We start from the raw sequence: 26,501 nt of genomic DNA on the forward strand, positions 1-26,501 counted from the left end.
CTTCCGGTACTTCGCCATTTCACTCAGAGTTTTCAGGAAGTATCGTAAAATCTTCAATTATTGAAAGCTCCCGTATCTGTCAATGTTTATATTAATGTATTTTAGTGAATACATGATAGTAGCTGCTGGTTCACATTTATAATCCTTCAATACTCTGAATGTTTGGTTAAAAGAAATCGGCTGGGGTTTTCCTGCCTGTTCGAAAAAAAAACAGGAAAACTAATTTAATTGAACTACCATCGTTAAAAATGAGTGGATCAGGGCGAAAGCGAACGACGGACCGACATTACTCGGCAGAAGACCAGGCATTAGATCAAATTTCCAAAGAGGTAATATATCATCTTGTGTCTTGAGACGGGTGCATGCGATTTATATCAAGGCTTTCACATCCCTTTCGCTTATTAGAGTATGATGTTTCTTGAAACTCAAAACCTTTATCTCTGAGTTCTGGTCTTGTTGGTAATTTTAGTACATACTGTAACACTGTTACTTATTTTAATTGGAAAATAAATATGCCAAGTCCTTAAACTTAAATAGCATTCATGGAGTAAAATTAGGGGCTGGTTGTTACGCCAAATACACATCTTGTATGATAAAGGCAAAACTGTATTTGAATAACGTAAAAGATATTTAAATAAGTTGTTATTAACTGTCGATTGAGAAATATTTGGAAATGTTTAATTGCTAGGCTAATTTGACTTTTCCAGCTTAAAGAAGAAGCTGACATACTTGTTAATGTATCTTGATCTTCAGAGTCTACGTCTTGATTGTATTTAATAAAAAGAGCATAGTTTTTTTTTGTGTGTCTTTATCAAACACTAAACTTATTTGTGAAACTATTCAATTACATGTACTATATAAAATACATCTTAAGAAACAGATTTGTGGGGTTTTTTTTATGCAAACGATATTCACCTTTGATGGCAGAATATGAGACACTGCCTGTTTCAGGATTATGATATAAAATTGGTATTCATTTACCAAGGTGATCTACACCAGATGCAGGTTATATGACCATAATGGTGATCATTCTATTTAATCAAGGACCGCAACCACATTTCACCATTGTGAAATTTTTTTCATAAAAAGGAAAATTTATTTTTCTCTGTTTTTGAAATATTGGAGAAGCAGTCGACGCCCCAGCTTCAACTATGCTCTGACTCCATGGTTGACAAGCTCCTTTCAAGCTGTACTTTCCATAAACCATTTTAACAAAAATGCCTGAATAAAATTAAGCTAAAACACTGTTTTCTTCCTCATTTATACATTCAGCGGCCAATTCTTTCCTGACTTTGCACCTGTTCTACATAGCAAAAACCAGTATACATAAATGAACATTGTCGTATATGATTCTCTGGGCTTTCATTAAAGCTGCACTCTCACAGATATACTCAATAATGTAAGATTGCTGACAAAAAATCAGATATCATATTCATATTTCCGTTAGAAAATTAATGTTTTATGGCTTGTAACGGTTTAAGAATAATGCATAAAACATAAATTTTTGAAATTGAAAATAAAAATCTGCGATCTAACTTTTTGTTAGCAGTGTAATTTTACTTGTTTCCATGGATTGTCGCAAAAATTGGCTCATTCCTAGACAAGAAATAAAACATTTGTCAAACCGTTCAATTTGTGAGAGTGCAGCTTTAAGAATTTGAAACTGGAATTCCTTGCTATCTATTTTGGAAGATTTTTTTGAAATGTGGAGACTCTTCCTGCCAGAAAATACTTTCCCACTTTGTCCAACAATTATAGTAAATAAATTAAGCTTTGTTGATTTTACCTGCCAACTACACTAAATTGTATTCAAATACTTTATTTTACTTAATTTTTTATTGAAAATGTCGCCGTAAAAGTAACTGACACAGCATATTGATGTTATAAAAATCCAATCCAAATCCTCTTCCCCACTGGAATTTTTCTCCTAAATTATGGAAGATTTTTAACTGACACAGCATATTGGTGTTATAAAAATCCAATCCAAATCCTCTTCCCCACTGGAATTTTTCTCCTAAATTATGAAAGATTTTTGCACCTACAAGGACTTAATTTTGGAAGTTTAAGTCCATTTTTAGAGAATGTAACGTTCCGCTGTAGGCGGAAGTGCATTCATAGTGTAACATTCCGCTGTTGGCGAAAGGGTGTTCATTTTGATGTACTTGGTTGGTAATATGCAAATTGGCATGACTAGTTTTCCCCGTGGAGGTTCAGGACCTATATATATAAGACCAGTAGACCCCTTCAGGGTTGAGCATGCTTTTCTCTGAAGGGGTCTGTTGTGTCTTTGGACTCGCACGTTACAAGAGTAATATAACACATGTACACTTTCAAACCAAATATGGACTGAAGACAGTGAACTTCAATAGATACTCGTGATCTAGATTATTTTAAATTTATTTCAAAATATAATTATGAATTTAATAAATATAAAACTTTGTTTCATTGGGTTCCTGAAGAAAAGAGCCTGCTTCTATCATTCACAAATTTCACATATATCATTCAAATCTATGCATTTGATTCACCATTATCAAGAGCATCCAAGAGCTGTGTTCTATTAATTTTATGATTTAAACTTCTTCTTAAATATAATTTTATATGCTATTATAATTTGCTCTTGCTTTAGCAGAATTCATTGATAAGGCCTGCAAAATAAATCTGCATACTCTCTTACAGCCATCTTTTGTTAAACAACATTTAGCAATTTTAACATATATCATCCTTAGAATATGGTTTGGGCTTGTGCTTTTAAAACCACTTTGACATAACTGGGCACAATATAGGCTACACTTGATACATGTACATGTAGATGTGTTTACTTGAACGATTGAAACAAAAAAAGCATAGGATTTGTGTACAGATAATCAAACTTGTATATATCAATATTTTGCAGGGATGTGATTTGTCCGCGGATTCGTGGAATTCCGCGGATCTAATGGCCCCAGAGCCCCCCCCCCCCTCAAAAAAATAAAAAAAAAAATTTTTTTACCTGAAAAAATATATTTGGTTGCTTTCAGTTGTTTAAGCTAATATACCAGTTGGCTTCAAATTTGTAGTCAGGAGAGCCCTCAAAAGAGCTTCTAAAAAGCCATATTTTCTTCTACAGCAGTGCGCTTTTGACCCCCAAGAGCACCCCATATAACCCATGGCTGAAAATGTTTCAGCCCTCCAGCTGCCAGGTCAATCACATCCCTGGTTTTGGTGTTTAAACTTGGGATTTTGTTGCCATATAGCTATTGATTTAAAAGCCCCATTATGAAGGCTTATTTTTTATCCGTACACAAGATGCATCTATATTTATATAGGTATATATATTTATAACCTGTATTGTGTCCCTTTGTGTAACAGCATTGGTTCTACCGTCTACCAAGAGCAGGTTTTTTAATTATTTAAAGTACTTTATATTTTTATATTTAATTTGATGGAATGCAAACAAAATTCTGATAAAATTTGCTTTTTTGGAGTGATATACTGTAAGTTTTTAAGCCCCTTTTACTGTAGAACTCCTTGTATACATTATACTTGTAGGCAAAACCTGTAGAAAGATTAGCACTGGGAAGCCCTCTGGTAATCTACTTCAGATCATATTGACCAAGCTCAAAGCAAGCCTGTGACTGATAAGCCATTAGGTGTAGCAAATACAGATAGAATAATAATTACCAATATAATTACCAGTAATGATTGGTTGTGTGCCATTGATAAAATCTGTTGTTCTAGAACTGATTATGACTATCAGCTGGTGTTAATGATTAAATTACTGCGAAGTAATAATGTATGACTTGTGTTTGTATGTGTATTTATAATTTGTATGTATGCAGTGCTTTAGCTAGGCCTTAATAAGTGTGGGGGGGGCAGTGAGCCTGCTGCCCTTTTCCGACACCCTGCTGCCTTTTTGTTTGAAACAAGCTTTGATGATTATGAACTATATAGTTTTGATTTTTATTGAGAATAATTATTTCCAAGTCAGTCAATTTTTAAGAAATAAGTATAAGTTTTAAGATATATTGTACGATGATTACAAAATTAAGGAATATGCCAGGCTTTTTTCTGTATGATTTTTCAGCTGGGGGTGGTTGAGCGGCCCTAGTGGTCGACATAATGGGGGTCTCTGGTTATTATATGGGGTCACCTAAAAATGGTTAACTTCTTAAAGCTTATTTTTACGGTCTCAGACTGTGGTCGAAATTATCACAAGCCTGCAAGCCATACACTGGTAAAATGCATTCTGGGCTTGCTCAAATTCTGGGTTTTAAATAGCAGAGATTTTTTTAAAAAATTGATGCCAAGCAATAATATAACAATTCCAGCTTGTTCATACAAAAGTCTAATTTCGATGACTGCTTTGAGATGCACAGTAATGATTAAGAAGTCCCCAGCTTGGAAATTGAGTTGGAGACGTGTGTTTTCTGTGTCAGTGAAAAATCTGTTACACTTAAGTGGTGCCAGGTGCGCTTAGTCAATGGATTTTTAAATGAAATAAAATATTCATTGTTACTTAATATTCTCTTGTGAATGGCACTCCAGTTTGCTTCAAAATTCAAGCTTTGAGATCCCTCAAAGAGCTTCTAAAAGCCAGTTTTGCTACAGCAGTCCCCTTACCAAAATTGTTTCAGCCCATAAGCTGCCTGGCCAATCACATCCCTGACAGTTGAATGTTATTGTCATCAAAGGAAAAAACCAAAGTATCTCTAGTGTAGGGATTTAGTCAGGTTATATAAAGTCAGGGTGCTGCAGAAAAGGAGCAGGGTGCTAAGGGAGAAAAAGGCACATTAAGTCGGGCGGTGAAGAATTCTGTTTTATGAATTTGACCGTAAATGCTAGGAATTGTGTATAATTGAAGTAAATATTTGGTTCCAACTGCCAATTATGTAAAGTTTGTAATTTATAAGCACATTTTAAGTTTTAGTACAATCAAATAATTATTTAAGCATTTTATTCTATTAAGGAAGGGGAGTGAACATACCGGTCTCCAGGAGGGCAGAAGGGTGCTTCCAAAAAGGACAGGGTGCAGCACCCATCCATAACTCTTTAACTAAACCCCTTCACTGGTGCAATAACAGCATATGGAAATAGCAACAGATCTTGAGTCCCTAAATAACATTGACAATATCTTGGTTTTTAAACCACCCACCTCATTCCCAGGTAGCTGTATGTTATATTGATATGACAATGTTTTGCTAAGGATGCAAAACACTTCCATTAGTTTTAAGTATGAGAATAACATAACAGAAACTTGGCTGAGCATTTGGAAGAGACTATGATTCTTCAATTAGGCCAAACAAAAATTGAGTTTTGGTTCCTGTACCATGCTGAAACAGGGCTTCCATTAAAAGAAGTTTGGAAGGTACATAAGTCCCTAAAAAATGGGCTAAAACTTCCCAAAATGAGTCCTTGGAAGTATAAAAACTCATGATTTAAGAGAAAACTTCCAACTGAGAAAGCTTGGAAGTTGGAAGTTCAAAATATCTAAACCTTATGTGTCAATGTTATTTTTATGGCCAAATTTTCAATATGTTTTGTAGAAAATTGAATTAATTAAGTACAATGTTGTGAAGTGTATAAGTTAGAGTTACAATTATTTTTTTTTTTAACATAATAATATTCATGGTCAGACAAACGTTGAAATATTCTTAAGAGTCGGGGAGACGTGAACTTCTAGACAAAGAGAAAAACTTCCAAAAATGATGGCAAGATAGTTCATACCTATTTCCAATTGCAAATTCTTAATGGAAGGCCTGCTGTGTCAGAGTGAAAAAAACAACATGCTAGGTACATTTGTATGTAGGGAAAGCATTTTAGTTTGGAAAATTGTTTTATTTTGTACAAAGTATGTATCATTGGTTTGTTTATATTCATATTATGATACTCATTCTTCCATTAATGTTGCCAAGAAAGTAACACAATTTAAGAAATCTGTATTGCCTGTACAAATAATGAATAACATGGTTTATATAGAAAATAATTGTTTGTTTCAGTGTAAGATCATAATATATTTCACCGAGTAAGCACCAAAAGTTATATTTCATGAGTGGCATAGCCACGAGTGAAATATTCGCTTTTGGTGTTCACAAGGTTAATTACATTGCTATCTTACACTGAAAAACAATTTTATTCTTTTATTATTTGCCTAAAATTGGAATTTAAAAACATTTTATTAGAAAAACAGGCTAATTGGTATGTGCTCGTAAAATCATTTTTGAAATGATATTATGTCCCAGCCCTGTGCTCGCTGATGTTTGATTTAAATGAAAGTTCAACAGGCTGAAATTTCAGAACAGTGAAAAATATCAAATTGATATTTTTACTGTTTGAAACAGAGAAATATCATTTTTATTTCACTGATAAATTCCTATAAACCACTGGAAAGCATATAATAAATTTCCAATACTAAAAATAAAAAGAGCAACATAAAATAATATTTACGATCGGGACGAAAAAAGGATGGGTTGACTAACTGGAACCACAGCATTGCCTTTGTTTGGCCTTAAAACACTATCAGATGATCTTTGTTGCCTGCATCTGTGCCTGGGAATCATGGACTGGTTCTCAGTTAATGTGAAATGAGCATTATCATACAAGGTTGTTCCTCGGTATTTAAAATTCCCTGCATTGACGTTATCTGTCACCGTAGGTTTCTTTGTCTGTCAAAAAAAATACAGGCCCTGATTTCTCGATACTTCTTGAGCTTCACATACTTAAGTAGCTTATTTTGTTCAGCAAGATTTCAATAAACTTTTTTTTATACTTCCAAAATTATAGACGTGCAAAAATTATGAGCTTAGCTTGATCATGTTTTAACAGACTAAAGTCGTTTTGAGAAGTGGGCCCCTGTTTCTTTATCACAAGGTCTTCGGTGTGTATGAATTAATTTACTACATTTTTGTTTTGATCCGCTACATTCCGTATACTGATCTTACAAGCACAGTAACAGCGAATGAACATAACTTGTTACCTAATTATACATAGAACAACTTGATTCCCCAAATATCATACCGGTAGTTATAAATGATATGAAAGAAGACGTTTTGTATAATTTCAATGATAGTAATGTGAATTTAAATCATTTTAGTACCATAAGTTGTATAATAAATATAGTTTAAAATTTTACAACTGCTCAGCCTACAGTACGCAATGGTTTGCCAATAATGAGAAAATAGCAAGGCTACATCGAACTTTCATTGATAAGTGATAATTAAGGCTGTTTCATTAATATCCTGTTTAAGTTAACATGACTGATCCATTATCCAAAAGTTGATGCTATTTTTAGCCCAGTATTCAATGGGAACATCTGTGTTTGTCATAATACTGTTAATGATTTGTCAGACTCTATGACCTTGACTGGTTTACAGCTGAACTGATCTGCCAGACACTATAACCTTGACTGGTTCACATCTGAACAGCAGCTGACTGGGGGGTTATTTCAGGACAAGCTTGTTTCCTGCTCTCCCCGTTTTTATCTTATGGTAACTGGTGAATAGCAGTTAAACCTTTCTATGAGGAAAAGGGAATGCTAATCTAATTTCTCATTCCTCGCTGGTAGAATAAAGTAATTTGAGGCTGATTTATTTATCCAAATGTACTTTTGTGATTGAATTTTTCCCTAATTTTCAAAGAGCCTGTACTGATAACTGCAACTCATGGGAACAGAAACACTTGAGATCCTGTTAGCAGAATGAAATTTTCTGGGCTTTGAAGGCCTTAACAAAAAATCAGCAAATCAATGGCCATTTTTCAAAAAAAATAATCTCATTTAATGTTTTATGTTTAATAAAGTAAGTTTAATTCTAGACCATGGAATTTCAGCTGTGAACATACTTGATTTCCCAAATTTCAAGTTATGTTGGCGGGGCGGGGCCTTTTGAGGAGAGAAATACAGCGTTTTGGTAAAAAGGGTTAAAATAGTACTGTAGCATGGTTCATATAATGTTCAACTTGTTTCCAAACCTTTTTTACAACAAACCTATCATTATATTCATTACTGTCACTAAATTGCTATAATTTTTTTAAGTGGTTTTTTTCCCAGGTAGGGGAAATGTATATTATTTTTCAGGAGGGGAATTGGTCATGATTTTAGCCCCAAAATGTCCTGTAAAAACAACAACACTGCAAGTGTAAAAAAGATCATATTAAGCCATGTTAAGATTTCAAATAGCAGCTCCTGCTGTTCAAATTAATGTAAAAAGACAAAACCTAAACTAACACTGTTGTACTTTCAGGCTGAAGAGCGTATACAAGCAAGACGTCAGGCCCGGGCCGAGGCACGGGAAATGCGCATGAAAGAAATTGAACGCCAACAAAAAGAGGTATTGTCTTTGGCAAAGAAGATGATAGATTTTTTAATTCTGCTTGAAAGGTTTTATTGGGGAACAAAGATAACTTTTATTTTTCTTCACCATTTTAAATAAAACAAAGGGCAGTCTATGGCCCTAATGAGTCCCGCCTTCTTTTTATTGCTAGAGTTTGAATAGGTGATTAGTTTCCTCAAACAAACCTGTTTCCAAAATAATGTTTTATCACTGCTCCATCAGGCGATGGTTTTGTGAAAATGTTTTAAGAAATTCTACTCTAAATCAAACTCTGGTAAAAGACAGAACACTGGTTTCCCTAAGCTGCATAGACTGCGCTTTGTTTCATTAAAGATTTTGCATAGTTCAAAAGCGAGCTATATAATGCCAAAATATATATGTTGAATTTCTCCATACATATATTTAGATTGTGTCGAACATCAAGAATGAACTCCCCCTGGACTGTACATCAAATTACCTTTCTTTAAAATATTGATGCTGTCTGAAGCACATTTTATTTTCAGGCCAAACCTTTTTTGCCATATTTAATGTTAGTGGTTCAGTGGTCAATGATTTTTGCAAACAGGATTTTGAACATAGGTATTTATTTTTGGTTTGGTGCACAATTAATTATGTGTTATCAAGAACTGTTCCTTTTCTGCTTTCAGGAAGAGGATAAACAAAAAGCCCAATCACAAGGCACAGACTCTGTGAAGGTTAGTTTAAACTATTATATTACAATGATTGTGAAGAAAGGCACAGACTCTGTGAAGGTTAGTTTAAACTAGGGATGCAAACGAATATTCGAATATTCGATCGAACGTTTGATATTCGAATGTCAAAATCGGTATTCGAATATTCAATGTTTTTTGTTTGATAACAAATAAACCTTTTGCCTACAACTGTGTTGTTGTATTTATTCACTTGTCTTTTTACAACGACTGATCCCTTATGCCAGGGGCGTGAACGCTATGACACTATACACGTGTCACATGTTAATAAGGGACATATCGTCGGCGACTATATAAACAGTACCCGTAAATTTACGAAAAATGGCTATTAGACAAGTGACATCAAACAATTATTTTCGGTAAATTTTAATGACCATGCCAATAAAAGATATACGGAAACAGCAGCCAAAGTGGTGTCATGGCTGCCAATTAAGCTGTGCAATATAGCTCAAATCGCCGTAATAATATGAATGACATGTGCTAGTTATGTGCTCTAAACTATCTTCCATGTTTCAATATGTCGCTCGTGCGATGAAATGTAACTGTATAGTATAGCGTTTTAGGATAATGTTGTACAATAAATGAGTCAAAATTCAGGGTCATTTTCGTTTTATTACTGAACTAATCCCCGATTAGGTTTGGATTTACATAGATATATTAAGTAGAGATCAATCCCAGAACGAGCCTCTCGTCCTACGGAAAGACCCTCCGTTGGTGATCACGACATTCGACCGTGAATTTACGATCATGTTTTTTTTTGCAAATATGAATGCTGTGGAATTGAAATTAATTTGGCTTTTTATTTGTTCAAAATATTTTGCTTTTTGTTGGATTTATCAGGGTCCGTCGCGTGTACCGGCTATGGCAAAAGCCCCGGCTATAAATGTAGAGAATAATAATAGTAGTTAACTACATTTCTTAAATATTAATTTTGTTAATCGAATATTCAAATATTCGATCGAAAGAATAACCGAATATTCGAATATCAATTTTCCCATTCGTTTGCATCCCTAGTTTAAACTATTATATTACAATGATTGTGAAGAAAGGCACAGACTCTGTGAAGGTTAGTTTAAACTATTATATTACAATGATTGTGAAGAAAGGCACAGACCGTGAAGGTTAGATTAAACTATTATATTACAATGATTGTGAAGAAAGGCACAGATCTGTGAAGGTTATGCACCAGTCAATTGTAACCACGGCCCCCCCAGGTCTGGGGGTATACCGGGGATAGCCGGGTAAAAGGGCTGTGTTTTTACTTTCCAGGTGGCCCCGCAGGGCCTGGTGACCGCGGTGGTTTTGTCATAGCGGAGATTGGGCTTTATATAGAGTCTCTGGGGTGCGGGGGCATTTGGTCGGGGTTTAACCAACAGTTTTTCCCCGCAGGGCGGGGATTTTACCCGGGGTTGGCTGGACCGAAAGTCAAAGTCCCGGCTATTCCCCTGACCTGTGGGGGCCGTGGTTACAATTGACTGGTGCATTAGTTTAAACTATTATATTCCAATGATTGTGAAGAAAGGCACAGACTCTGTCAAGGTTAATTTAACCTATTTGTTTTACACTGATTGTGAAGAAAGTTATATTTACTCTTAAATTATGTGTCACTCTTGTTGGTACGATGTTGCACGAGAGTCTTGTTTTATGAGGGAAACCAGAGTAACCGATGTAAACAAACTTGTGGGGCTTGGTGAACACAAACCAAACTCACATACACCCAGCTGGGTATCCAATTCGGGACATGTTGGGGAGAAACTAGTGTGCTAACCACTGTGCCGTACGGAAAACCCTTGATTTTGAAATATGTCAGTCGAAAAGAAAAAAATTCTCAAGTATTTTCAAAATGAATCACTAAATGCTGTATATTGTAAATACGAATACAACCGACACTACACTCACTCCGCCCATTCCTAATCATAAAGATTTTAACTCCTGTCATTTAACTATTACTTAATAGACTGAATTTATTTTACATAAAATTATATATATATATATATATATAAAGAACAGTTTATTCAGAGAAGGTAAAGACTGTTAATGATTTTAGTTTTTCAATAGAACTTAAAGATGAATTCTTACTCCCCAATAAAATTTACCACAATTATATCAAATGTTTAAATATACCAAAAATGAGAAAGAAATGTCTAAAACAATGGTTCTTATGAAGGATACCGATTTTTATTTGAAAGAAAGGTGCAGAAAAAACGTTTTTTCTACCTTTATGAGACTGTAGTAGACCACAGTAAATCTTTCCGCATTGACACCAATCATTTAATATTTTTGCGCTTTCAGCTATTAAATACACAACTTCAATCTTGTTATCAGTAATTAATGTTTTCAATACATGCATTATTTAATAAGTAGTTAAAGGTTTATCACTCAAATTTGATGTTTGTTATACATGTGTATGTATTGATTTTGAATAAGAGTGTTACTTTAAAAGTAAGCTAGATCATAGATAATTATAGTGAATAAATATTTCTTTAATGATCAAAACATTTTCAACAAAAACATACTAAAATATGTAAGCTTATGTAGTTAAATAAACACTATAAACTGAATGAAATTAATTTGCGGTGATCTTTTTTATCCTCTTCATATTTATAAGGAAATCAAATACAAAATAAATGCTATTGGATATGAGATGTTGAGGGAAGTAATTGAACATTGTTAAGATTTCTTGAATGGTCAGGTTATCGTTTTACTTTCGATGCTTGTTACAAACGGTTCCACGAACATTTAAAAGAGAGAAAATACAAACAAATACTCATTTTCAGGAGAGAATAATTAAGATAATGAATGGAAACATGTACTTGTTATGATGGGAGTTAATTAAGAAATAAAAAGTGAAACACCGAAAATGAAAGTTAGAAAAGAATTAACTTTGGAAAAACCAACAATTAACACAACAAGAATGACATTCTTTGAATTCACTTAGGTATTTTTGGTACGATAATATGAAAAAATGATGCCTCATATTTCCGAACAGTTGAGATCTGTTCTTATGTGCGATATCTTATATGACTGCATTGAATGCCCCAAATCAGCTGATTCTGAGACAACAAATAAAAAAGTTGTCAAATCCGGCAATTTGTGAAAGGGCGGCTTTAAAATGACATGTTGTCATCAAGCTTCAAAATTCAATTTACGGTATTGATGGCTTTATGAGATGAAAGGATATTTGTACATGAAGATAACATTAAATACATGGGATACCATTATACAGGGGATACCTTAAATACAAGGGATACCTTTATACAGGAGATACCTTAAATACAAGGGATACCTCTGTACAGGGGATACCTTAAGTACAAGGGATACCTTTATACAGGGGATACCTTAAAAACAAGGGTTACCTTAAGGCTTTATACAGGGAATACCTTAAGTACAAGGGATACCTTTATACAGGGGATACCTTAAAAACAAGGGTTACCTTTATACAGGGGAAACCTTAAATTCACAGGATACCTTTGTACAGGGGATACCTTAAAACTGAATGATTGACTTGCTTGTTATGAAACTCTTTTGTTATTTATTAATTTTAAAATGAAGAGAAATGAAGAAATGGAAGAATTGATGAGGAGTTTATCACTAACATGTAACTATCAGGTATGCAAAAAATTATTGTGTTTGATTTTTTTTCTCCATTATAAAGATTGACAAAATAAACTTCTCTAACTTTTACTTAAAGTCCCAGTCTCGCAAATAATATTATTTCAATATTAGCTTATTTGCATACTTTTTTTTATTTTTTCAAAAAAGAAACAAGTTTATTGTGATAATCTTTATTACAGACTGATTGTTCAGAACTTTGTTGAAGCTGCACTCTCACAGGTTGAACATTTTGACAACTTTTTTATTTTTGTCTTGGAACGAGCCAATCTTTGCGAAAATCCATGTCAACCTGTTAAATAAGACTGCTGACAAAAAATTAGATCGCAGATTTTTATATTTCAGTTCAAAAACTGATCTTTTATGCATTTTTTTTAAACCGTTAGTAACGGAAATTTGTTAGTAACGGTTTAGGCTATAAAACATTCATTTTTGAAACGGAAATATGAAAATCTACAATCTGATTTTTCGTCAGCAGTCTTATATTATTGGTTTGCAGATATTGCAAAAATTTGCTTTTTCCAAGACAAAAAATAAAAAGTTGTAAAAATAGTAAATCTGTGAGAGTGCAGCTTTAAGTAAACAACGATGTTAACTTTATTCTTGTTAACTTCACTGCTCTGGATATTTAATGGATTCACTCATCAACTGCTGTATTTCTAACCAGATCTTAGACAAATGTTTCAGCTGTGTTTGATTAAATTTAAATATGTGAGAACAACATCAAATATTATATAATGTTTTAAAGTTAACAACAAAGTCGTTAATCACATTGTTAACATTAACAAAGGTCTGAACAATGACGGCCCATTGTATATCTTTCATAAATCTCAAATCTCTAATACAATTTATACCAAAACAAAAAATAATGTGTTTAGCTTGATATTGTTATAGGGCTTTAAGATTGTTCGAGAAATTGAAGCCAGCTTTTAGAAAACAAAATAAAAAATACTCCCAACTTATTATGTTTATTTAGAATTTGTGCACTAAAGTAAAGTTTCAGACTCTTTGAAATGACATTTTGCTTTTGAAAACTGTTAATTTAATTCCCCCACCAGTATAATCTACATCCTTTTCAGGTTAACCACTGTAAAAGTTTTGTATAATGTGTGGTAGCAAATCCGACACTGCCCTCTTTTACAAGGCCTATTTTCTGTATTTCATGTGTGAATAGTTACCCTGACAACATCTTTAGGGTGTAGTTTATTCAGCCATAAATGACATAATATTGTTTTAGCTTAATTTGTCTTTCTGTCCGTCTGTTTGTCATATCAGCTCCATATCTCTTGAACGGCTTGAAGGATTTTAAAATAACTAGCTATATTGAGGCAACATACAAAAAATATTTTTTACCAATGTTATATGTCCTGGAACTAAATGAGACAGCCATAGGGGAAGAAATCTGTGTTTAATAACAAAATTAAATGTCGCGTTCAGTACTGTGATTTGTCCATGGATTCATCAATTTCCCTTGACGTAAATGCTCCAGGGACGAATAAAACTGATTAAAAACTTAACTGGTTGCATATGGTTGTTACTTTAATTGTTGATTAGTAAAGTGAAGTATTGACAGTCAAGTTTTCTTAAATTCAGGAGATCTCTGAAAGAGGCTTCTTAAAAGCCAGTTACGTGCTTCAAACCCTTAGACCCCAATTTGGGCCTAAAGTGCCCCCCAAAACCCATTGCTGTCATGGTTTCAGCCCTTCAGCTGCCAGGTCAATCACATCCCTGTAGTTAAACCTGATCTTGCCTGTTTCAGACTTTTTAAACCTGATCTTGCCTGTTTCAGACTTTTTAAACCTGATCTTGCCTGTTTCAGACTTCCTAAACCTGATATTGCCTGTTTCAGGCTTTTTAAACCTGATATTGCCTGTTTCAGACTTTTGAAACCTGATATTGCCTGTTTCAGACCTTTGGAACCTGATATTGCCTGTTTCAGACTTTTTAAACCTTATATTGCCTGTTTCAGACTTTTTAAACCTGATATTGCCTGTTTCAGACTTTTGAAACCTGATATTGCATGTTTCAGACTTTTTAAATCTAATCTTTCCTTTTTCAGGCTTTATCGAGCTTCTCCGGCTCACGGCGAGGCAGCAATGATTCCACCGAGTCCGACATGTCGTCCAAGGACAGCAACGATCCCAAGGACCAGCTCCGAAAATCTAAGGTAACACTTATCAAAATCATAAGGCCTGAAGTAGATCATCAGATCCTAAGTAGGTGCTTACCATACCTTTTTATTGTCAGCTGGAAAAAAAATATTCTCTAACTATTACATCTTGAAAGATACCATTATTTATAATGGAAGTTTTATTTGTACCAGTAGTTTGATGATACTGTTTAATTACAATTTGTAATACGTAAAATTTGAGGGGAAAAAAAAATATTTATAATTTTTTGTCTTTTTATGTGTGTTTTGATGTGTAGTTTAAACCCTAAAAGCTTCATACAGAAGATTACTTAGACACCCATTCTCCCATTATGGCAATTGCATTATTTTATTAAGCCTAAAAAGGCTACCTACCCTACATGTTTTTGGAAAGGATGTAACCCTTATAAAACCATTTTAAGGGCTTAATTGTCTGCATATTTTCCCCTTTGTTTTATGTAAGATTAATTATGTTGACAGGGTGATAGAAATTTTGGGTTTCTCTTCAAAGTACTGTAAGTTACAACAGAAAACAACGTAAGTCAGAATATCAGAACACTGATGTGCATGTCCCCTTCTTGTATGTATGAAATTAAGAAATTTAATTGAATACGTAAAGAGGCAAGAAAATATATCTCTTCAAAAAGTCTGTTAATTTTCCCCAAATTCAAAAAGTCTGTTAATTTTCCCCATATTCTGTTACAGATACAACTGAGAGAGCTTGAAGACAAATACAAGGCGGCCATGTTGACAAACGCGCAGCTGGACAACATCAAGACAAGCAATATTTTCCAGATAGAACTGCTGAAAGAACAGTTAGAGGAACAAGAAGAACAGATGCTTGAAGTGCAGAGAGAGTACAAAGATAAATCAAGGGTAAGCAAGGGTATAAGTAAGCCTTGGTCCTTTTAATGCCATATGGCCCAAAGTGGTTTGTTATATTTCTTATATTATACCGAACACTTTTTTACCTTTTAATAATTTTAAAGGACTTTTGATGTGTTTTATTGAGTCGGACTGGCCAAAAACATGATATGGACTGCCGAGGTCATAAAAACTGGATTTTTAATTAAAAAACATTGATATACGGACCGATTAACTTTATCCACCTAAAGAAGGTACACATTAATGTAAGGTATAATATAATGATATATTTAAGGGATTTTGATACGCCTTTATGTCATTTTGACGATTGAAGTTGTTTTAAAGAGATGCATGAGTCCATTAAACAAACTACTTCTGTGTTATAACGAGATACATAACTTGTTGGAACTTGTCACTTGACACTTTGTCATGACAATAGGTTACTAGGTCATTTTAAATGAGATATGAGATATGTTAGTCATTTTAACAATGAATGAAATAATAAAATGTATGTCAGCTATGCTTCAGTACTCAAGTACACTTTTTGGCCATTTATATGTGGGCTTTTTATGACTTCAACCATAATTAACTACAGTTTTTCAAAACAGATGTTCTTTAATTGGGGTTTTTATCCCCCCTTCGAAGAAGTGGGGGTATAATGCTTTGAACATGTCACTCGGTCCGTCTTGTCAGTAGACCAAGACTTGTCCGAGTGATAACTGGGCAACTCCTGGACATATGGTCATCAAACTTGACATGAAGGTTGGGTCTGACCATTAGATGACCCCTATTGATATAAGGGGTCATCGGGTCAAAGGTCAAGGTCATAGTGACCTTCAATGGTTAAAGGTTTTCAAAGCTTGTCCGAGTGATAACTCAACAATGCCTAGACCTATGGTCATCAAATTTGACCTGGAGGCTGGGCTTTACCAGTAGATGACTCCTATCCGTTTTAGGGGTCATTGGGTCAAAGGTCACAGTGACCTTGAATAATGAAAGGTTGCCCGAGTGATAACTGGACAATGACTGCACCCATGGCCATGAAACTTGACAATTGGGTTGAGGGTGAGCAGTTGATGACTCCTATGGATTTTGAGGTCATAGAGTCAAAGGTCAAGGTCATAACTCATATTCATCATTAAAATTTTATCATATTTTCTTATTCCCAGAAGATACATTTTATCTGCAAATATCCATCATTATCTGAACAGGATTAAAAACTACCTACTTTCCTCGTACTTTAAATGGTCATAATTTTAAAACTGCCTCAAAGGCATCCAATGTCAATGACAAATCCGCTATCATTTTGATCCATGCAAATTTCATTCAATTGTCCAAATACTCCCAACAACATGGCGCTCAGGGGTGGGGGGGCATAATGTTTTACAAGCATCTCATGTGTTAAGATTTTTTTCAACATTTGGGAAAAACCCCTTTCTTTTTGGAATTGGTAACAAAACTGAATATCAGCTCTTTATTAAAATACCAGAGAAAAATATCCTGATATATTTATTTAATAGGCAAAATTGAGATTCTTCAGTGAGGCCTAAGAGTGTTGAGAACCTGCCTTTCCACCTACACTTTAGTTATTGTTGTCAAATATTATGTTTTTTGGTTTACAGGACTATGATTTCTTAAAAAGGGATTTTGACGCCCTAAAGCTAGATAATGAAGGAATACGACATCAAATGGATGTTAAAGATAGATTATTAAAGGTAAGAAAAGATATATGTCAATCAAATGATGAAATAAAAAAAATATGTAACTAATTCATCTTGAAAGATACCATTATTTATAATGGAAGTATTATTTGTACCAGTAGTTTGATGATACTGCTTAATTGAAATTTGAAATACATAAAATTTGAGGGAGAAATTTTATACATCTTTCTCAATGTAGATTGACTTATGCAAATTTTAAACAAATATAGGGCAGTATAAAAAAAATGTTTTTGGAACAATTTGTGCTTTATTCATAATGTGCATAAGGATGGCACCCAATGAAAAACCAGTCAATGCCAAAATAGTACCTGTCAGGGGAGACAACAAACTACAAAAATGAAAATCCCAAACCTGCACTTTTTTTTGGCACAAAGTTGAGGGTTGGTGCAAAATTTAATGAAACTCCATTAATCTTATATGGAATTGAATCTGTCTTCTACTAAGCCTGCAAATACAGGGAAATCATCCATCCAATGCATTAAGCTCCTTTTATGACATAGTGACTTTTGCTTTTTGATAGGCTATCGAAACAGGTGTAAAAAGAAGGAAGAAAATTAGCATATTCCATAAATTTAAAAAAAAGTTGTTGCGCAAAATGCATTTACTGGCTTTTTTATTCGTTGCCATCGTTGGATTCTCGTAGACCCAGTTTACTATTCTGTTGTATAATCCAGGAGAGCGGATTAGTGATAGTGCAGTCCCAGGAGGGAGAGTTTTCACTCACTAAGTGTTCAGACATGTCGGAAGTTCCTGTCTCCGAGCTGGGAACCGCAATAATTTCTGAGGAAGCTGCAGATCTGTTGAAGAGAGCAGGGGAAGGAACTCTAGGTAACCAGTCTGTTAAATCTGGGTCAAGTGGAGTTGTCTCCCTTGGTTCCGAAAAAAAGGTAGTGGAATCTGTTAGTGGTGTTGATGGTAGGCTCGATGATGACACTGTTATGGTGAAACCTGATCACAAAGAAGACATTGAAGAAACTGTTAAAATTGTTGATACACAGGCAAGTACTGGTAAAACAGAGGTCAATGATCATGATGAAGTTGATGCTAAAGTAGTGCAATTAGATGATTCTGTTGTTGATGATTCAAGGGATAATGTCACTCTGAATGATGCTGAAATTAAAGCAAAAGAAAAAAATGATGATGATGATGATGATGATGATGATGATGATGATGATGATGATGAATTTCATGATACCTTTACTGATCTCTGTGAGAATGAAAGTGAGGCTGTGTGTGAGAAAGATGAACTTAAACTTGAAAGTGAGAATCAGGGAAAGGAAGGAGATATTGAACATGAGATCATTGGTGAAAAAGATGGGCTTGAACTTGAAAGTGAGAATGAGATAAAGAAAGAAGATATTGTTGATGAAAATGTTGGTGAGATAGGTGAACTTAAACTTAAAAGAGAGAATCAAGGAAAAGAAGGAGATATTGTTCATGAGATCATTGGTGAGAAAGATGGGCTTGTACTTCAAAGTGAGAATGAGATAAAGAAAGAAGACATTGTTGATGAAAATGTTGGTGGGATAGGTGAACTTAAACTTAAAAGAGAGAATCAAGGTAAAGAAGGAGATATTGTTCATGAGATCATTGGTGAGAAAGATGGGCTTGTACTTCAAAGTGAGAATGAGATAAAGAAAGAAGACATTGTTGATGAAAACATTGGTGAGAAACATGAAAATGAGATAATGGTTGAAGAGATTGCAAATGATGATAATAGAAATATTGATGATCAAAAAAGTGTTACTGATACTGTGGTAGATGAGTGTGAGGCTGACAGAAAGGATGATGCAAATGAAAAGGTGAATGACAGAAATGATGAACAAGTTACTGTTGCAGATACTATGTTAGAAAGAAGTGATAGTGAAGTTAGAGAGATGGAAGATAGTGAGGCAGATGCCAATGCCAAAGAAGAGACTGCATTAGCTGCTAATGATACAAAAATTGGAAATGATTCTTCTGAAAATTCAGATAAATTTGATTTAAGTAACAACACTAAAAATCAACAGGTAATTCTAACATCCGAGGAGCAGAATAACGAAAGTGTTGACATATTGGATGCTGTTGAAGGATGTGGCAATAATGCCAATTTTTCAGTTGAACCAGATAAGGACATTCCTAATTTGGAAGAAACAAAGACAACCTTAAGACCAGAAATAAAGGCAATTAACAGAATCTCAAGCAGAAGCAGTTACATTAGTCTTGAAAGTGATGTTACATACAACAGTGAATCAGAAATTTTAGATGATGGGGATGACTTTGGGGATGACCTTGCATTTAGAAACTCTGTATGTGGTGATGAGTTTCAATCTAAAGGAGATAGTCACGACCAACCAAATTCTGAAAGTTTGGCTGAAACTCCTGATGGCATCAATAAATTGAGTTCTGAGAAAATTGGTAACAGGGTGGATAGTCAATTGACTGAAGACATTGCTTTCAACCTTGATACATCTGAGAAGAAAATTACAATGGCAGATGAAACAATAGAAGGGATCAAAAAGAATGAAATGATTGTAGACACTTCTGTTTTGTCTCAATATTTGATAGATGATACTGAAGTAGAACAACTAAATAACAAAAAACTTCAAAGTCATCGAGTGGAATTGCTAAAACAAGAAGCCTTTGACGATGTGTTCTTGTCTGTACCTGAAAAAATAGAAGGACTGGAGAAGGTCTGTGATTCACCAACTGATGGACAAATTGACGCATTTGCAAGAAACTATGTTAAAGATATTCTTAACACTGCAGTGGTAAAATATAATGGTGAAATTTTGGATGAAAAAATTGTCCTGAGAAGACCCTCTTCAAAGTCTGACAAAACAATTGATATAATTGTTGAAAAGAGAAGATACTCTGAAGAGCTTGTAAAAAATGTAACCCCATACTTCACTCGCAGCTTGTCATGCGGAAGTGTTGAGGTTTTGAAATCAGGGAAGATAACTTCTTCAAGGCAGGAGAAGGAAAGTCTTAATTACTGCTCGTTCAAAGTTGACACTGATGCAGAGCTTGTGCTTGCATCAATAGAAGAAGAGAAAAATCCTGTTCAAGGTAAATTATCACTTGCGGAAACTTCATTGCCATCAATTTCAGGATATGGAATATACTACACAGGAACTGGGGACCATTCTGGACTTAACTCTGAAGATGATAGTAGTAATGATGAAGAATTGATTCAGGACATGGCAAGTGCTGGTGCACTTGTCCCGGAGTTTATTCCTATGAGTATTGATACTAATGACATACATCAAAAGTCTGATGAAATTAAAAGACTTTCTAAACAAGAAGAAAGTGGCGAGAACAAAGCACAGATTGAAGTGAGCTGTAGAGAAATAGTGGAAAATGTTATTGATAGTGAAACAGATGGGTTTCCACGCCAATCAGAAACCAAAGCTGAAGAAAGTTCTATTATTTCTACTGATGCCTGTGCTGATAATGATAAAGAACAAAGTGTGAACACTTCTGAAACAGTAGAAATCATTCTGACTGAAGAAGAAATTGCAATGGAAGAAAAACATACCCTTGCAAAACTCAGCGACACTACAACGGACACAATTGTTCTGTCTGATAATGCTAGTGCTGAAGAAGCTGTAAAGTTGGATGAAGATCTTTGCATTGAAGCACCTTCAAAAGAACATGAGACAGAGAGTCCAACAGGGGAAAGAGAAGAAGCTGGTGAACAAAATACTCCAGCGAAAGAATCTCAGGATGAAAGTATGGACAGTAAGCAAAATAAGCCCAGCAATTCCATGACAGATGTTGACAATGCAGGAAATAAAAATGAGATGGCAGAAGCCAAGGAATTAGAAAGCAGGGGAACACAAGATAATCATAAAAGTGATGACATTTCTGATGCAGATTTAAAGACAGTTGATAATGATTTAAAAGTTGAAGCAGATGTTACAGAATGTCATGAATTAAACACCGGTAATGGTGTTGATTTTAGCCATAAAGATGACAGTCAGTTTACTGCCAGTAGTGCTGATGAGAAACAAGATGACACTGATGTTCCACAGGAGGCATTGACTGGTGAAGAAAACATTGATCAGAAAGATTGTGTGGATGAAAAGTCAATAGAGTCAGTAAGTGCTGATGTAGATGTAGAACATAAAGACCATAATAAAGGTTTAGATAGAGAAAGTTCTCAAGAGGAAGCTGGTGAAATGGAATATGACATGGATGATATTGATGAAGTTATGGCAAACATAGAGGAGCCTGAAACTAAAGATACACCTAAGGGGTTGCATGATGAAGTCTGGGTTAAAGGCACTGAAATCGATACAGATGATACACCATTAAAAGACATAGAAGCAAAGCCAACAAAAGTAGAGACTTCAGGTGGTTCAGCATCAAATTTACCAACAGCTGGTACACCGGTAAGCAAAAAATCAAAGAAGATGACCGGAAGTCAGAAAAAAGCAAAATCTTCCAAAGAATCAACAAAAGCAAGCAAGGAACAAGGAAAATCTGCTGAAAAGGAAAGGAAAGTGTCTGCAGAGGGGAAAGGCTCAAGAGTGTCAGCAGATTTTCCCTCATCTGATGGGAGTGAGTTAGGAGCGGAAGGGGAGAGCGGAGATAAAAAGAAAGATAAGAAAAAGGCAGGAAAGAAAGAGGGAAAGGAAACTCCAGGAAAGAAAGAGGGGAAAGAAACTCCAGGAAAGAAAGAGGGGAAAGAAACTCCAGGAAAGAAAGAGGGGAAAGACAAGGAAGAGTGTACTGTGAGTTAAGGTTTAATGAAAGCATGGGTATGAGATGGACAGGGTGGGGAAAACAGGGAAAAAACTTCAAAAATAAACAATGTTGGCTTAAATGTTATAAAAGTTCAATTTCTCTTTGTGAGTGAATAAAAGTTTGCATTTTTAAACTCTGAAAGTTTTTGATGTGTTGAATTATTGAATAAATTTCATTGATTGAAAGATATTTAACTAAAACAAAAATTGATCAAAAAAGGAAGTTTGAAAATTATCTGAATGGTTAAAAGTATGCTTTATATAGCATTTTTAATAGAGGACTTTGAAATGGAAAATAAAAAAATATTTCAAGAACAACAAAATGTGATAGAATTCTTGCATAACTTCAAATCATTGAACTGTTTTAGCCATACTTGCCTGTGTATTAGTGGTATAATCTAAACTGTTATGAACATTGTGAAAAATCCTTGAACTGTAATCTGTCCAAGTGTGATATTCATTGTCATTGAATATACGCAGAAGTAGGTATTGCAGTGTGTTGTGTTTTTTTCGACTGAAAATGGGGCCGAAATTCACAATCCTAAAAAAAAGTAATTAATCTTTAAAAAAAATCTTCCAATTCATGATTTTGAAGTGGGCTTTGCTTTATTAGAAAAATGCTATATGATATTCACAATTTTAGGCAAGTTGTCCCTTTTTTCACAATTCGAAGGGCCTGGCCCCAAACACAAAAAGTGTGGAAAAAAACACTGTGTTATTAGTAGGATGTCCTACATGTATGTAGTTTCCTTGTTGTAACATCAAAGAGATGTACAGCTGCTTATTTTTATTTAATTTCCAGTAAAAGTTGGTATATCAAAATGAAAAATAATTATTTACAAACAAAATGAAAAATCTTTTAAAATAAAAATCTCAAGAAAATGTTTATTTTATAAAAAAAAACACGGAAAAAATCCTGATTTAAAAATGAGAAAATAGCTGAATCTGATATATGTTTTGTTTAATATAAAAAGCTGTTTAATATAAAATGGTTATTATTTTACAAGTTACATTGAATTTATTGCCTTATGTTGTCAAGCCAGAGAAGTGTATGATTTTGATTTATTCTTCATTAATGCTCTGTTTTGTAGTCTGTATGTTTCTTTGTTGATGTTTTTGTTCGATGTCCACATGTTGCATTTTGAGTGCTATTTTTTTTAAATTATTGCATTTTGCATAATGATTTTGTCCATACCATGCTTGTTATTGGATTGAATTGCCTGATATTTTGGAATGAAATAGCTATTGTTTCAGGGTTTTGAATGATCATGCTTAGATTTTGGACAATTTGTTAAATGCCGTTTTTGTTTCTGTACTTAAAGGGGTTAGACACCAGATGGTCCAAAAATTGGCAAATACAGTATTTCCTCAAAACAAGCTTAGAATTGTCAATGGGAGCAAGTAGGAGGCCGATAATACATCACTTTACATGGTTTTGATAACAAATGCAACAATCATGGTGCTGTCGCATCTGTGTTTCCCTGTTTAGAATAACGCATACTGGTCTCGAGTTTAAATCTGATGATGAGTCAGGATAATTATATTTAAACTTACTGGGATTTACATGGTAGAAAACCCAAGTAAACTTTGACTTGAAAAAATACACAAAAACTGCTAAAGATGTATGTGTCATAAGCGATGTGATACATCAGTAAGTAAGAGTCAATGTGTTGTACACAACAATACCAATTTTATGCAAGTTTTTGAGATTATTTTTTTGGCAGTTGTATCATCTGGTGTCTAGCCTCTTTAATGTACTTAAACATCTGAGAAACATGGCAGACACAGGGATTACTTGCCTTGCGACAGGATCAGTGTTGTCGTCCATCATGTTTTTTCCGTCATCAATAACTTTTGATTGGCTTGGTTAAGTGTCATCAAACTTGGTATGCACGTTGGTCAATATCTGTAGACGAACCTTATTGAGTTTTGGAGTTCAAAGGTCAAGGTCATGTAGACTTTTACTAGGAAAATGATAGGCTCTCTTAACAGGCGGCACATTTATTTGGTTGAAATCTATTTATATGAATTGCAGTTTAAAGCAATTAATAAAACAATATTTGATTATCATATGGATTATATTGGTGCATTTATTTTAAACTTTTATTTTGATAAACACCATTTTTACCCTCATATAACATATTACTTTCTTCCAAATATTTTAGTTTGATTTATGCATTGTAAATATTGTAAAAATCAAATTATACTGAAACTGGATTGTATATAATTCAAAATCAATCAAGATGACAGTAAGGTACCTGGAAAATATTCTCTCTTTTTTCTAGATTTTTTATTTTTAATTCTGTTGAATATTCTAGATGTTAAGTGTCCCGTGTTGATTCCAAAAATATGTTTTCCAAAGTTTAAAGAAGAAAAGATAATTTTTATGAATGTTCTTTATATTTTGTTAAAGTATTCCTGTTGAATAATTGGTGGGTTTTTTTGGGCCTTTTTGGGGGGCCAAAATTTGGTCCGATTCCACTCCTGAAAAAAAAATATATATTTCCTGTTTCAAGGTTAAAAAAAATCCCCTTTTTTTATAAACATTGTAGCAAAATAGTATCATTTACGAATGTTACCATTGGATTAATTAATAAAAGATTTGAAAACAACTTAAAATTAAAAGAATCATGTTCGAATTATTCACCGATTTCCCAAAATGACGCTATTTACCCCCTATCAAAGAGCCCCTCAACCATTCACATTTGAGTGGAAAACCAACACCGATAGTTCAACTTATTTTTTGATATTTTATTTTTATAATGTATAAATATCTGGTCATTTTGTGCCATAACAGGTACTTATAAATATAACCAAGAGGATTCCATTCCATTGTTAAGTTTTAGAAATTCTTCATGACTATATTCTGTTATAAATACCTTTCATTGATATACAAATAAAACACATATCACTTTCAATCTTGATTATTTGTTTACTAAAATATAGATTTTTCTAGCGATTTATTTTCATCGAGTAGATACATAGCAAATTCTTGAAGTTTTGATGTGGTTAAATCTTGGAAAGTAAGTGTTTGAATTTTTTTCTTTTTTTTCTGCTAAACTGTATGGGTGTAATTGTCTTATATTTCATATTTGGATGAATCGAGAAGTTAACCATATTGCTAAAAAATCTTCTGGTTGAAATATGTTTACATGACATGTTTCATTAACAATCGATAAAAATCGATTAATTTTTTATTTTTTTTAAATGCACTCGAAAAAATGCGCCTCGATTCATCTTGTTTATCAAACTTTTCTCTGGCTTGACTAACTAAGGGTTTTGTATTTATCAATATTTTGATATCATTTGTAAACGCTTGAAAACAGTTCTTATATATGCAAAAATGTGTGTTTAGATTTAAATCAAGGCTATCTTTTAGTGATGGCAGCTTGTGTGTTTGTAACTAATTTGTGACTAATTTGATGTAAGCGCTGTTTGGTTACTGGTTAACGAATATTTCGTCATTTTAGGATAATATCATATAAATATTGATGAATACAATGGAAAATTGTGCAACCAATCATAAATCTTAACTTGCAAAATAACTAACAGTTCACAAAACTTCAGAAAAATTACACCATCTTCAATATACAATTGAGGATCTTTTCTACATACACTGCTTTGAAACCTTTCAGAATTTATTACACTTTCCTGATAAGTTTGTCTAGTCACGATTTGAATTTTGAAATTTTACCTGGTTTCACAATTTAACAATAAATGGCAAACTTTTTGGTGCATGTGCTGTAATCAAAGTTTTTATTCTATCCTGTGAATGTTTTTGTTAATCTTTCATGGAAATTTTAGGATTTGTAAATTTCCAGTATATCTTTAGAGCTTGCATGTGTACTCATCGAACCAGCATGGATTTTGCCTGCTTTAAAGGGGCACAATATAGGTTAAAGGAGGCACAATATAGGTTAAAGGAGGCACAATATAGGTTAAAGGGTGTACTATAGGTTAAAGGGGCACAATATAGGTTAAAGGGTGCACAATATAGGTTAAAGGGTGCACAATATAGGTTAAAGGAGGCACAATATAGGTTAAAGGGGGCACAATATAGGTTAAAGGGTGCACTATAGGTTAAAGGGGCACAATATAGGTTAGAGGGTGAATTATAGGTTAAAGGGACACACAACCAGTTAAAGGGGCACAAAACCAGTTAAAGGGGTACAATATAGGTTAAAGAGGCACAAAATAGGTTAAAGGGAAATAGGTTAAAGGGGCACAATATAGGTCAAAGGGGAACAAAAAAAGTTAAAGGGGCACAAAACCATTTAAAGGGGTACAACATAGGTTAAAGGGGCACAAAATAGGTTAAAGGGCCACAAGATAGGTTAAAGGGGCACAACATAGGCTAAAGGACCGCAAGATAGGTTAAAGGGGCACAACATAGGCTAAAGGGCTGCAAGATA

General features: G+C 33.9%; 1 protein-coding gene across 1 annotated transcript; it reads left to right on the forward strand.

Moving 5' to 3' along the window:
• Positions 1–25,007, forward strand: LOC128231059 (dentin sialophosphoprotein-like). Its single transcript, XM_052943482.1, has 7 exons — positions 1–329; positions 8,217–8,303; positions 8,954–9,001; positions 14,688–14,795; positions 15,483–15,653; positions 17,264–17,356; positions 18,037–25,007. The coding sequence occupies exons 1-7, from the start codon at positions 249–251 to the stop codon at positions 22,084–22,086; spliced, it is 4,638 nt and encodes a 1,545-aa protein (XP_052799442.1). The 5' UTR covers positions 1–248; the 3' UTR covers positions 22,087–25,007.
• The last annotated feature ends 1,494 nt before the right edge of the window (positions 25,008–26,501 follow it).

This window comes from Mya arenaria, chromosome 1, assembly GCF_026914265.1.
Source record: "Mya arenaria isolate MELC-2E11 chromosome 1, ASM2691426v1".
NCBI classification, from domain to species: domain Eukaryota; kingdom Metazoa; phylum Mollusca; class Bivalvia; order Myida; family Myidae; genus Mya; species Mya arenaria.

What these genes read in the sequence shown, in the direction of transcription:
- LOC128231059 (XM_052943482.1), top strand. Translation starts at nt 249, where the DNA reads ATGAGTGGATCAGGGCGAAAGCGAACGACGGACCGACATTACTCGGCA. An exon ending in TAGATCAAATTTCCAAAGAG is followed by an intron (nt 330 to 8,216) that starts GTAATATATCAT and finishes TTGTACTTTCAG; the next exon opens with GCTGAAGAGCGTATACAAGC. An exon ending in AAGGCACAGACTCTGTGAAG is followed by an intron (nt 9,002 to 14,687) that starts GTTAGTTTAAAC and finishes TTCCTTTTTCAG; the next exon opens with GCTTTATCGAGCTTCTCCGG.